Genomic DNA, 15,215 nt, shown 5'->3' on the forward strand with positions numbered 1-15,215 from the left:
TATCCAGGGAAGACTGATGAATAAGGTAACCAAGTTTGACAAAGTTTAGAATAGAATTAGTAAAGTTATTGTGCACACAATAACAATTAACGACAACAATGATGATGCCGCCGTCGACGACAACACCAGACAGAAATTTTTCCCTTAACATACCTTTCCCTTCCATCTTTGATGTTACGGGCAAGGTAAAAAACTAGACATGAGAAATGATGAGTTTACAAGCATGTTTATTCTTAAACAATGACAATATTGTAGAATCTTAGATTCATATCATCAATGTGACACCTGACAAGTTGGCGTCCTGGACTGCTGTTGGGGTTTGCAGCAGTCCAGGGCACCACCATGCCAACTTGCCAGGCTACGTGACACTAAGACATACAGAAATCTGACATAACACACTATTGTGAAATACCATAACATAATTTGCTAGCAATTGAATGAAACTTAAATGATAACAGAAATATGCCATTACTATGGTAACCATGATAATCTACAATCCCAAAATAATTTATTTGCACTGTAATCAGTAATATTATACATTATTTAAATATAACAAAAATCTAAAACATAGAAAAGGTTTCAATAAATAGTATTATTATTACATAATCTTAATATTTTACAAATATGCATCTTGAACATATGATATATTATGGATTTGGAATTTGTCAGTTTGACTGTATCCATATACCTGCATATCCTGGGGTGAGTGTGTGGGGGCTGTGAAGGATAAATCTCCTTAATCAAAAACATGTTACAGAACAAAATAATGCAACATATGCTAACAAAATTTACTGGTAAAAGACATTATTATCATAACGCCCTAAGTTACAGCGCGCCGTAATTTTGGGGTATTTTACGAGGTATTTTCATGCTACCCATTGTGTATCCTTGGAAGGAAAAGATGTATAATAATAAGGTTATTACGAGAATACCTCAAAAGTATGCACTCAGACAGTATGCCACGCATCGACCTCTGCTGCACGTCGGTCAATACTACAGCTGTACTGTCTCTGTGCATACTTTGAGGTATCCTCGTAATAACCTCATATTAGTGATTATTAGTTGAAAAAGAATGTCATTATAACATCCAGAAGAGATTAAGTTAAACACTATCACCTTGTTTACTATGTAATAATCACGATATATGCCAAGACACCAAGTCTAAATCAGTTAGTGTAAAGTATGCCACTGGTTTTTGCACTCAGCGTATAATAATATTACTCATAAATACTTCCCCATATTATACCAGATTATTTCAAGGTTTAGTAATAAATAAATAAACTAATGGCAGTACAATAGCTTGTCCAAAAACAAATTATTTACAAACTATTTACAACCTCACCCATTGAGAATCATAACGCAACTATTACAACATCACCCATTGAGAATCAAGATGAAATAACAAATGATACAAATGGATACAAAATAATAATGTATGTACTGAATGGTAAAAGTGAATATAAAAGTTTTGAAACTATGTAACAATATATATCTAAATATTTTGCATGAAAAATACTACAATTTAGGCAAAAATGAACAAGAAAAATGAAGTAATTATAATTACATAAAAATTAATTAAAATTCATTTTTTTTAATTAATACTACATTAATCTCAATCTCTTATAGAATAATATAATTTTGTTTATAAAAGTCCCTAAAAAAAATAATAGTACATGTCCAGCAACATATAAGCGAAATCTGGCAACAGAAATACTAGCCAGATTTGACAGGAAAAGTACACTTTTTTTTAATATACAAAATAATGAAAACACTCATCTGATTTATGGATCTTGGTTCTCAATATCAGCAGTGTAAATTGTTCTTATTTTGTCCACTTATTTCTATGTGTAACAAATTGTACCAGTGTTTTTGTTACCACCACTCAATTATTATGGCTGTAAACATATTACAGATACAATGTAACACATATTTTTAGTACCCTTTTATCTTGAAAATTACACTTGCAAGTTACATCAAAATTGAACTTGGTTTACATTCTATAATAATAATAATAATAATAATAACTTTATTACTCTACAAGAACCTGAGAGTACTGTTTAGTAAATACATTTACAGACAAAAGCAAGTAATACATCATGTGTAACAAGTAAAATATCTATACCAGAAATAAAACCCCTTTATTCTTTTTTTGATTTTGCATATAGTATTTTTGCAATATTAAAATTTAATTTCTTTGAATAAGATTTTGTTTTCCTCTTCTCTTTCTTTTATTCATCAATGGAATATTAAGTATTTTATTTTCTCACAAGAAAAAGATTTGGTCGAAGGCGAGTGGTTACATTCATATTTTTTGTCACGAGTTTCTATTTATTTTATTTGCAAATCCTTATACATCTTATACGGATTGTGTCATATGCTGATGTCCAAGGTGTGAAAATATAACATTCAACGTAATATAAAACACCACTGCAAGCACAATACCCCCAGACAACTGCAAAAATAACAAAAAACAATATTAATATGCATAAAATAACAAGGCTAGGTTACTTAAATTTTGATCTTTACAATATACAATACTTATATAATTCATATTTTCATAATACCTAAAATCACATTTCACACATTTCCTATTTTTCACATGTTTTAATAATACCTACCTTCATAAGAATACCATATTTTATCCATATTTGAGTGAACTGTAACCGTAGTAACGCTAAACTACATGGCACAAAAGATTCTTCACTGTTATGATTACGACATCTGAAAATAAGTTTACATACAAAATAATAAACGATGTATTTGTTTTATAATTCTGTCATAATATTAATTGTTTTACCTACTTTTACCATAGAGGGCAACCTACATGAGACCTGGGTGCCTGCAAATGATTTCTTATTCCTACAAAAGAGGGCACTATATACAAGGGATTGTTGCTTGACATTGATTCTTCACTCGTACTATAGAGGGCATCCTACATGAGACCTGGTTGCTTGGCTGGTTCCCACCTCAAGTATCGTGGCGTACCAAGTCACAAGAGGCCGGTAACTAGTAACGAATCCGGCATTCTGATAGATCCATCACTTTCTTGTTGCTTGTTCTATTTCCCTTGGTTACCTGACGTCAGCTCTTACGCTTGTGGCCGTTTGAGGGTTTCTTTTTACTTTCGAAAGTTGGGCAAATGAAAAACTGTTTCTTTTGTTATAAATTTGCACAGAAACAGCGAGGAATGTCAGAAACATCTCAAATATGTAAGTCTAAGCAGGCAGAATGTATGAGCATGGCTTTGTTGTAGTATTACAGACACCTTTACGCAGAATGGAACTTGGAATGTTTCAATTTTGTCACTCAGTCATGCACCTTCTGGCCGGAAAACCGGCCCAGTGGAACAATATGGCAATTACTAGTTACCTGCATGCTACTTGCCAATTGCAAAGTATGCTGGGAACCAGCGGACCCTGGTTGCCTGCAAATGATTTCTTATTCCTACCACTATATTCAAGAGTTGCTTACTTGACATTAATTCCTTACTCTTACCATAGAAGGCATCATACATAGCTAGGCTTTTATTTACCTTTGGTATAATTCTGTCATGATAATCATTTTATCTGTACTATTGTATAGCTCTTCAGTGAAATCCAGTAACTTCCATGTATATTCTGGTATGTTGACTCCCTCTTCCATAAGGTAAGCAAGATTAAATAAACCCTGCAAGACAAATAGTAGTGATGTTTATAGACAGCTAACCATGTGGTATTAAGGCAAGTGGTGGCCAAGTATCCAAGCATGTGGTGGCCAAGCATCCAATCATGCAGTGGCCAATGATGTGGTATCCAAGAATGTGGTGGCAAACTATCTGGTACCCAAGCATGTGGTGGCCAACTATGTGGTATCCAAGCATGTGGTGGCCAAGCATCCAATCATACAGTGGCCAACTATGTGGTATCCAAGAATGTGGTGGCAAACTATCTGGTACCCAAGCATGTGGTGGCCAACTATGTGGTATCCAAGCATGTGGTGGCCAACTACATGGTATCCAAGCATGTGGTGGCCAACTATACGGTATCCAAGCATGTGGTGGCCAACTATGTGGTATCCAAGCATGTGGTGGCCAACTATGTGGTATCCAAAGCATGTGGTGGCCAAGCATCCAATCATGCAGTGGCCAACGATGTGGTATCCAAGAATGTGGTGGCAAACTATCTGATACCCAGGCATGTGGTGGCCAACTATGTGGTATCCAAGCATGTGGTGGCCAACTATATGGTATCCAAGCATGTGGTGGCCAACTATGTGGTATCCAAAGCATGTGGTGGCCAAGCATCCAATCATGCAGTGGCCAACGATGTGGTATCCAAGAATGTGGTGGCAAACTATCTGATACCCAGGCATGTGGTAGCCAACTATGTGGTATCCAAGCATGTGGTGGCCAACTATATGGTATCCAAGCATGTGGTGGCCAACTATGTGGTATCCAAGCATGCGGTGGCCAACCATGTAGTATCCAAGCATGCAGTGGCCAACTATATGGTATCCAAGTATGCAGTGGCCAACAATGTAGTATCAAAGCATGCAGTGGCTAACTATGTAGTATCTAGGCATGTGGTAGCTAACTATGTGGTGGCTAACTATGTGGTATCCAAGCATGCAGTGGCCAACTATGTAGTATCAAAGCATGCAGTGGCTAACTATGTGGTATCTAGGCATGTGGTAGCTAACTATGTGGTGGCTAACTATGTAGTATTCAAGCATGCGGTATCCAAGCATGCAGTGGCCAACTAAGTGGTATCCAAGCATGCAGTGGCTAACTATGTGGTATCAAAGCATGCAGTGGTCAACTAAGTGGTATCCAAGCATGTGGTGGCCAACCATGTAGTATCCGAGCATGCAGTGGCTAACTATGTGATATCTAGGCATGTGGTAGCTAACTATGTGGTGGCTAACTATGTAGTATCCAAGCATGCGGTGGCCAACTATGTGGTATCCAAGCATGCAGTGGCCAACTATGTAGTATCAAAGCATGCAGTGGCTAACTATGTGGTATCTAGGCATGTGGTAGCTAACTATGTGGTGGCTAACTATGTAGTATCCAAGCATGCGGTGGCCAACTATGTGGTATCCAAGCATGCAGTGGCCAACTATGTGGTATCCAAGCATGCAGTGGCCAACTATGTGGTATCTAAGCATGCAGTGGCTAACTATGTGGTATCCAAGCATGCAGTGGCCAACTATGTCGTATCCAAGCATGCAGTGGCGAACTATGTGGTATCTAGGCATGTGGTAGCTAACTAAGTGGTATCTAAGCATGTGGTATCCAAGCATGTGGTAGCTAAACATGTGGTAACTGAACATGGCCTGGGTGCCTAAGCAGATATTTTTCAAAACATCTTTGCTAGAATAAATAAATATACTTACATGTGGATCATTTGCTTTAGCTGCTTTCGTATACATATTAATTGCCATGGTAACATCTCTCTCACCATGACAACCATACCAATAGTAGTCACCCATTTTGATTTGTGCTGAAAAAAATTAAAATTGAGAAACAATTTTCGAAAATCATCTTACCAGTATTTATGAAAACTTTTATTTATTTATTTAATAAAATTTGATTAGGGTGTGGTTGCTCAGCCATACCCAGGTGAATAAATTATATATTATCTCCATATACATACCATGAGGGTGTGGCTACCCAGCCATACTGGATAAATTATAATATCTCCATATACATACCATGTGGGTGTGGCTTCTCAGCCATACTGGATAAAATATAATATCTCCATATACATACCATGAGGGTGTGGCTTCTCAGCCATACTGGATAAATTATAATATCTCCATATATTGGGTGTGGCTTCTCAGCCATACTGGATAAAATATAATATCTCCATATACATACCATGTGGGTGTGGCTTCTCAGCCATACTGGATGAATTATAATATCTCCATATACATACCATGAGGGTGTGGCTTCTCAGCCATACTGGATAAATTATAATATCTCCATATACATACCATGAGGGTGTGGCTACCCAGCCATACTGGATAAATTATAATATGTCCATATACATACCATGAGGGTGTGGCTTCTCAGCCATACTGGATAAATTATAATATCTGCATATACATACCATGAGGGTGTGGCTACCCAGCCATACTGGATAAATTATAATATGTCCATATACATACCATGAGGGTGTGGCTACCCAGCCATACTGGATAAATTATAATATCTCCATATACATACCATGAGGGTGTGGCTTCTCAGCCATACTGGATAAATTATAATATCTCCATATACATAACATGAGGGTGTGGCTACCCAGCCATACTGGATAAATTATAATATCTGCATATACATACCATGTGGGTGTGGCTTCTCAGCCATACTGGATAAATTATAATATCTCCATATACATACCATGTGGGTGTGGCTTCTCAGCCATACTGGATAAATTATAATATCTCCATATACATACCATGAGGGTGTGGCTACCCAGCCATACTGGATAAATTATAATATCTGCATATACATACCATGTGGGTGTGGCTTCTCAGCCATACTGGATGAATTATAATATCTCCATATACATACCATGAGGGTGTGGCTACCCAGCCATACTGGATAAATTATAATATGTCCATATACATACCATGAGGGTGTGGCTACCCAGCCATACTGGATAAATTATAATATCTCCATATACATACCATGAGGGTGTGGCTTCTCAGCCATACTGGATGAATTATAATATCTCCATATACATACCATGTGGGTGTGGCTTCTCAGCCATACTGGATAAATTATAATATCTCCATATACATACCATGAGGGTGTGGCTTCTCAGCCACACTGGATAAATTATAATATCTGCATATACATACCATGTGGGTGTGGCTTCTCAGCCATACTGGATAAATTATAATATCTCCATATACATACCATGTGGGTGTGGCTTCTCAGCCATACTGGATAAATTATAATAACTCCATATACATACCATGTGGGTGTGGCTTCTCAGCCATACTGGATAAATTATAATATCTCCATATACATACAATGTGGGTGTGGCTTCTCAGCCATACTGGATAAATTATAATAACTCCATATACATACCATGTGGGTGTGGCTTCTCAGCCATACTGGATAAATTATAATATCTCCATATACATACCATGTGGGTGTGGCTTCTCAGCCATACTGGATAAATTATAATAACTCCATATACATACCATGTGGGTGTGGCTTCTCAGCCATACTGGATAAATTATAATATGTCCATATACATACCATGAGGGTGTGGCTACCCAGCCATACTGGATAAATTATAATATCTCCATATACATACCATGAGGGTGTGGCTTCTCAGCCATACTGGATAAATTATAATATCTCCATATACATACCATGTGGGTGTTGCTTCTCAGCCATACTGGATAAATTATAATATCTCCATATACATACCATGAGGGTGTGGCTTCTCAGCCATACTGGATAAATTATAATAACTCCATATACATACCATGTGGGTGTGGCTTCTCAGCCATACTGGATAAAATATAATATCTCCATATACATACCATGTGGGTGTGGCTTCTCAGCCATACTGGATGAATTATAATATCTCCATATACATACCATGAGGGTGTGGCTTCTCAGCCATACTGGATAAATTATAATATCTCCATATACATACCATGAGGGTGTGGCTACCCAGCCATACTGGATAAATTATAATATGTCCATATACATACCATGAGGGTGTGGCTTCTCAGCCATACTGGATAAATTATAATATCTGCATATACATACCATGTGGGTGTGGCTTCTCAGCCATACTGGATAAATTATAATATCTCCATATACATACCATGAGGGTGTGGCTACCCAGCCATACTGGATAAATTATAATATGTCCATACACATACCATGAGGGTGTGGCTACCCAGCCATACTGGATAAATTATAATATCTCCATATACATACCATGAGGGTGTGGCTTCTCAGCCATACTGGATAAATTATAATATCTCCATATACATACCATGTGGGTGTGGCTTCTCAGCCATACTGGATAAATTATAATAACTCCATATACATACCATGTGGGTGTGGCTTCTCAGCCATACTGGATAAATTATAATATCTCCATATATTGGGTGTGGCTTCTCAGCCATACTGGATAAAATATAATATCTCCATATACATACCATGTGGGTGTGGCTTCTCAGCCATACTGGATAAAATATAATATCTCCATATACATACCATGTGGGTGTGGCTTCTCAGCCATACTGGATGAATTATAATATCTCCATATACATACCATGAGGGTGTGGCTTCTCAGCCATACTGGATAAATTATAATATCTCCATATACATACCATGTGGGTGTGGCTTCTCAGCCATACTGGATAAATTATAATATCTCCATATACATACCATGAGGGTGTGGCTTCTCAGCCATACTGGATAAATTATAATAACTCCATATACATACCATGTGGGTGTGGCTTCTCAGCCATACTGGATAAATTATAATATCTCCATATACATACCATGAGGGTGTGGCTTCTCAGCCATACTGGATAAATTATAATAACTCCATATACATACCATGTGGGTGTGGCTTCTCAGCCATACTGGATAAAATATAATATCTCCATATACATACCATGTGGGTGTGGCTTCTCAGCCATACTGGATAAATTATAAGAACTCCATATACATACCATGTGGGTGTGGTCACTCAGCCATACTGGATAAATTATAATATCTCCATATACATACCATGTGGGTGTGGCTTCTCAGCCATACTGGATAAAATATAATATCTCCATATACATACCATGAGGGTGTGGCTTCTCAGCCATACTGGATAAATTATAATAACTCCATATACATACCATGTGGGTGTGGCTTCTCAGCCATACTGGATAAATTATAATATCTCCATATACATACCATGTGGGTGTGGTCACTCAGCCATACTGGATAAATTATAATATCTCCATATACATACCATGTGGGTGTGGCTTCTCAGCCATACTGGATAAAGTATATCTCCATATACATACCATGTGGGTGTGGCTTCTCAGCCATACTGGATAAATTATATCTCCATATACATACCATGTGGGTGTGGTTTCTCAGCCGTATTGGATAAATTATAATACCTCCATATACATACCATGTGGGTGTGGCTTCTCAGCCATACTGGATAAATTATATCTCCATATACATACCATGTGGGTGTGGTTTCTCAGCCGTATTGGATAAATTATAATACCTCCATATACATACCATGTGGGTGTGGCTTCTCAGCCATACTGGATAAAGTATAATATCTCCATATACATACCATGTGGGTGTGGCTTCTCAGCCATACTGGATAAATTATATCTCCATATACATACCATGTGGGTGTGGTTTCTCAGCCGTATTGGATAAATTATAATACCTCCATATACATACCATGTGGGTGTGGCTTCTCAGCCATACTGGATAAATTATAATATCCCCATATACATACCATGTGGGTGTGGCTTCTCAGCCATACTGGATAAAATATAATATCTCCATATACATACCATGAGGGTGTGGCTTCTCAGCCATACTGGATAAATTATAATAACTCCATATACATACCATGTGGATGTGGCTTCTCAGCCATACTGGATAAATTATAATATCTCCATATACATACCATGTGGGTGTGGTCACTCAGCCATACTGGATAAATTATAATATCTCCATATACATACCATGTGGGTGTGGCTTCTCAGCCATACTGGATAAAGTATAATATCTCCATATACATACCATGTGGGTGTGGCTTCTCAGCCATACTGGATAAATTATATCTCCATATACATACCATGTGGGTGTGGTTTCTCAGCCGTATTGGATAAATTATAATACCTCCATATACATACCATGTGGGTGTGGCTTCTCAGCCATACTGGATAAAGTATAATATCTCCATATACATACCATGTGGGTGTGGCTTCTCAGCCATACTGGATAAATTATATCTCCATATACATACCATGTGGGTGTGGTTTCTCAGCCGTATTGGATAAATTATAATACCTCCATATACATACCATGTGGGTGTGGCTTCTCAGCCATACTGGATAAAGTATAATATCTCCATATACATACCATGTGGGTGTGGCTTCTCAGCCATACTGGATAAATTATAATATCCCCATATACATACCATGTGGGTGTGGCTTCTCAGCCATACTGGATAAATTATAATATCCCCATATACATACCATGTGGGTGTGGCTTCTCAGCCATACTGGATAAATTATAATATCTCCATATACATACCATGTGGGTGTGGTCACTCAGCCATACTGGATAAATTATAATATGTCCATATACATACCATGTGGGTGTGGCTGCTCAGCCATACTGGATAAATTATAATATCTCCATGTACATACCATGTGGGTGTGGCTTCTCAGCCATACTGGATAAATTATAATATGTCCATATACATACCATGTGGGTGTGGCTGCTCAGCCATACTGGATAAATTATAATATCTCCATATACATACCATGAGGGTGTGGCTACCCAGCCATACTGGATAAATTATAATATGTCCATATACATACCATGTGGGTGTGGCTGCTCAGCCATACTGGATAAATTATAATATCTCCATGTACATACCATGTGGGTGTGGCTTCTCAGCCATACTGGATAAATTATAATATGTCCATATACATACCATGTGGGTGTGGCTGCTCAGCCATACTGGATAAATTATAATATCTCCATATACATACCATGTGGGTGTGGCTGCTCAGCCATACTGGATAAATTATAATATCTCCATATACATTCTCGTTCAATGTAACTTGTAGCAATGCCATCCTGAAGAGAAAAACAAACATAGTAATTATAATGATAGTAACTTGCAGCAATAAACATGTCACCAATAAAGATCCAGAAGCTGATGCTTATTTATGATGATTTTTTTTTCATTTTAAAATGTTTGACATTCAGTCACCTTGTATCTGATCTTCAAATGAGTACTTGCTCTGGAAAAGCATTAATGAAAGCAAAATGGCCACTGGTTGGCTATTTTAAATACATCTGTATATCTATGACATGATGTATAATGAATCTATAAAATTTGAACATAATCAGTCAAAGCATGTCTGAGATATGGCACTAGAACTGCATTCATTAAAACAAAATGGCCACCACACAGCCATTTTAAATCTGATCTGAAAAACAAAATGTTGCGCATCAAGGTCCCATAATGTCCAATTCATGTATTAAGTGAATCCATCTGTAAACATCAAAGATCTGGTTCAGAAATACCAGAAATGCTTGATTTTGATGATTTTTTAGTACAAAAATTGCCGACATGTCAGTCATTTTGAATCAGATCATCAAACCAATTGATCGGTCCAGGCATGCCAAAATATGGGTCTATAACTTGTTCCGTTTCTAAAGCCCTGCAGAATGTTATTATTATGATGGTTATTCTCATTGCATATGTGAACAATAGAGCAGCTGGTGAAGAATGGTGCATCATGGGAGTAACATAGTTGCCTCTTATGTGACTAGGTGATTACTTACATGGTTTTCTTCACACAAATATGCAATATTAAACTGTGCTACTTCCAGCCCAGATTCCGCTGCCATCAGGTAATATACATAAGCTTCAGACCTAGCATAATAATGTATTACAGTGTAGCTGTAAGTATTGTGATTTTGAATAAAACCATGCGTCAATGATATTGTGGACAACAACATACCATTTCAATTCATTTTGACATATTTAAATTTAAACCCGAAAAACCCCCCTCGAAAAAGTGAGCAACTGACAATTTTAGTTCACCATATGACAGATTGAGGTGAATATTGTGTCTTTTGAGGGAAAATAAAACTACAAAATTAGTTGCATTTTTACAATGAAGAAACAGAAGTGAAGTGGTCACAAAAATGTGCACATATTATTACAATATAAATTATGTACCACCCAAATTCACAAGGATGAAACACCATCAAAATATTCATCATTATATCCATTGATGTCATAAACCAACCAGAATACTGTATTGTACCGATGCTTTTCTCTGAGAATTTCTGTAGGCATTCTTGGTAACGCAATGTGGAAGGGAATTACCAATGTCAAAGTACGAACTGATTTCGGTGAAAAAATGGCATGATTGTTTTTCAATCTAGTAATTAGCATTTTTTGAAAGGTAATATGGAATAAAGTATTTTACTGTCTTTAACATTTGTAACAGGTCATTGTCAAGGCGTAGTGTACGCACGGTTACGCATTCACAACATATTCACGGTGGTTGATATCCATGCTGTATTATATAATTATGATTACATTGTACCAGTATTCGGAAAGGTCAACCAATAATGAGAGACCAGGTCAAATTTGGGGCATTTTGGTGGGGCAGAATTACAAGATCAAGATTTTGTATCTAGATGACTCACCATGATTGCTCAAGATATGCTTTCACACCTTGCTTTAATAAGCTACCAATTTCTGGACTGTGGTGCTCAGCAATATATTTAGCCCACCTAATGAAATAAAAAAAAGTTGTTAGTTACTGTCATTGCTTACAGGAATAATGAATAAAATCAGTAAAACAAGAAAAGCAATAAAACAAATCACATACAAGTCAATTCACTGACAATTCAAACATAAAACATCGAACAGATAGTCCACTATTCCTATTATTCCAATCTGATCCTAATTCTAAACAACTGATCACAACCACTAATCTTATTCTACTTATCCTAAAACATCTGATTGCAATCAACCTCACCTAATCCAATGATTTAAATCTTCTGATACTAATCCACTGATCCCAATCTTCTGATTCTAATCCACTGATCCTAAACCTCTGATACTGATCCACTGATCCTAAACCTCTGATACTAATCCACTGATCCTAAACCTGATACTAATCCACTGATCCTAAACCTCTGATACTAATCCAATGATCCTGAACCCGATACTAATCCACTGATCCTAACCTGATACTAATCCACTTATCCTAAACCTCTGATACTAATCCACTGATCCTAAACCTGATACTAATCCACTGATCCTAAACCTCTGATACTAATCCACTGATCCTAACCTGATACTAATCCACTGATCCTAAACCTCTGATACAAATCCACTGATCCTAAACCTCTGACACTAATCCACTGATCCTGAACTCGATACTAATCCACTGATACTAATCCACTGATTCTAAACCTGATACTAATCCACTGATACTAATCCACTGATTCTAAACCTGATACTAATCCACTGATCCTGAACCCGATACTAATCCACTGATCCTAACTTGATACTAATCCACTGATTCTAAACCTCTGATACTAATTCAATGATCCTAAACCTGATACTAATCCAATGATCCTAAACCTCTGATACTAATTCAATGATCCTAAACCTCTGATACTAATCCACTGATCCTAAACTTCTGATACTAATCCACTGATCCTAAACCTCTGATACTAATCCACTGATCCTAAACCTGATACTAATTCAATGATCCCAAACCTCTGATACTAATCCAATGATCCTAAACCTCTGATACTAATCCAATAATCCAAATCCTTTGAGCCAATCCAATGATCCTAACACATGTTACTTACAGTGCAGCATAGAGGGTACTTCTATCTACATAATTCTCCACTCCTTGATTATAGTACTGGGATAAGGTCACACCGGAATCAATATGGCCAAGACGTGCAGCTTTGTAGAAATAATCAAAAGCTCTTTTCTAAAAATGCAAATAGTATTATTACAAAAACACATGAATGTCAACTGAGAGGTTCACAATGTACCATTTCAACTGCTGTTCACAGCTGTAATGATCAGGGGAATATTATAAACACTTTCAAGATGAATGAAAAATAACACCCAAATATTGTTTTGTAGATATATGAAACCTACTAAATTGACAAATCTTTGAAATCCCAATGAAAATACTTAACCTAGAACAATATAACACGAATGACTACTTGTCTAGAGGAATTTAAACCTGTCTGAGAACAGTTATATTATTCAATTTTCTTGTTGATATTTGCTTTATTCAATCACATAAATGCCACTAATGCAATGCATCATGGGATGTCACATGACAATATATCACACATGGTAAAATCACATGACCTCCAATATCACATGATCTGTCACCTGATTGACTTGTTGTCCAGGGTATTTCCCACTGTTATACAAATGTCCTAAGTTGAATGCAGCATCTCTGTTCTGTAGCTTATCTGCTTTCTCCCAGTACTCTACTGCTTTAACAACATTGTTTTCAAAATTGGCTGCATACCATCCAAGTGCTGTGATTGCTGGTGCGTGTCCCTTTAAATAAAAGTATAACCTTTCAATACACTGATTTGAAATTGACACCTCCCATCACAAGTATTGGGTACAGATGAATAAATACAACAGCAAACCAAATAAATAGTATCTTTTTTTATTTTAAAGATTGATTGACACATATCACATGCATAACAAAATTTAAAAAATAATATGAGGTTATTACGAGGATACCTCAAAGTATGCATGACGACAGTATAGCAGGAGTATCGATCAACGTGCAGCAGAGGTTGATGCGACGGTGTACTGTCTGAGTGCATACTTTGAGGTATCCTCGTAATAACCTTATTATTATACATCTTTTCCTTCCAAGAATACATCATGGGAATGCCGAAATCTAAAAAGTTTAGAACAGAATCAGCGAACTTCTTTGTGTGGAGTCCGGTCAAACCCTGGTGGCAGCCATGTTTGTTTTTATCATTAGAGGACGCTTACACATGCAATCATTCCATATTTGGAGTTCACATTTCCTTATATGGTAGGATGGGAAATACAAAATTATGGTATGCTGGAACTTATGGCGTTACGGTGACACATGTATAATAATAATATGTATTAAGATGATGATTTGGTCAGTAATATTCAGCAGACAGTGTTTTAACCAAAATACTATACTTTTGAGAACGGAATAGACCAATACTCACCAGTTCTGCTGATTTGTTCAGGTTTTCTAAACCTTTATGAATGTTCTTTTCTATTCCTTGACCCTGCAAATATAAATTAATATTTGAAAGATTTATTTCATTTTATTAATAATGGAATTTTGTTTCTTGATCAACCTCAGTGAATTTGAAATGTGAGAGAAATCAGACAATAATTTCAAAGCAAATCAAGAATGTTAACATGTTATTGCACATCTAC

At 36.7% G+C, this 15,215-nt stretch overlaps 1 protein-coding gene across 2 annotated transcripts in view; it reads right to left on the reverse strand.

Moving 5' to 3' along the window:
- Positions 1 to 210: 210 nt before the first annotated feature.
- The window catches only part of LOC102803642 (protein sel-1 homolog 3-like), a 47,357-nt gene continuing 32,352 nt past the window's right edge, over positions 211 to 15,215 (reverse strand). For both annotated transcript variants that reach the window (XM_085499378.1, XM_085499377.1), the window contains exons 14-23: positions 14,999 to 15,061; positions 14,163 to 14,336; positions 13,619 to 13,746; positions 12,440 to 12,526; positions 11,564 to 11,654; positions 10,762 to 10,849; positions 5,374 to 5,480; positions 3,533 to 3,666; positions 2,619 to 2,721; positions 211 to 2,452 (exon numbers count right to left, since the gene is read on the reverse strand). In XM_085499378.1, coding sequence (XP_085355504.1) covers positions 2,357 to 2,452; positions 2,619 to 2,721; positions 3,533 to 3,666; positions 5,374 to 5,480; positions 10,762 to 10,849; positions 11,564 to 11,654; positions 12,440 to 12,526; positions 13,619 to 13,746; positions 14,163 to 14,336; positions 14,999 to 15,061 — 1,071 coding nt within the window. In that variant the 3' untranslated portion in view covers positions 211 to 2,356. The remainder of the gene's footprint in view (positions 2,453 to 2,618; positions 2,722 to 3,532; positions 3,667 to 5,373; positions 5,481 to 10,761; positions 10,850 to 11,563; positions 11,655 to 12,439; positions 12,527 to 13,618; positions 13,747 to 14,162; positions 14,337 to 14,998; positions 15,062 to 15,215) is intronic.

This window comes from Saccoglossus kowalevskii, chromosome 5 (genome assembly GCF_978046115.1).
Source record: "Saccoglossus kowalevskii chromosome 5, keSacKowa6.1, whole genome shotgun sequence".
NCBI classification, from domain to species: domain Eukaryota; kingdom Metazoa; phylum Hemichordata; class Enteropneusta; family Harrimaniidae; genus Saccoglossus; species Saccoglossus kowalevskii.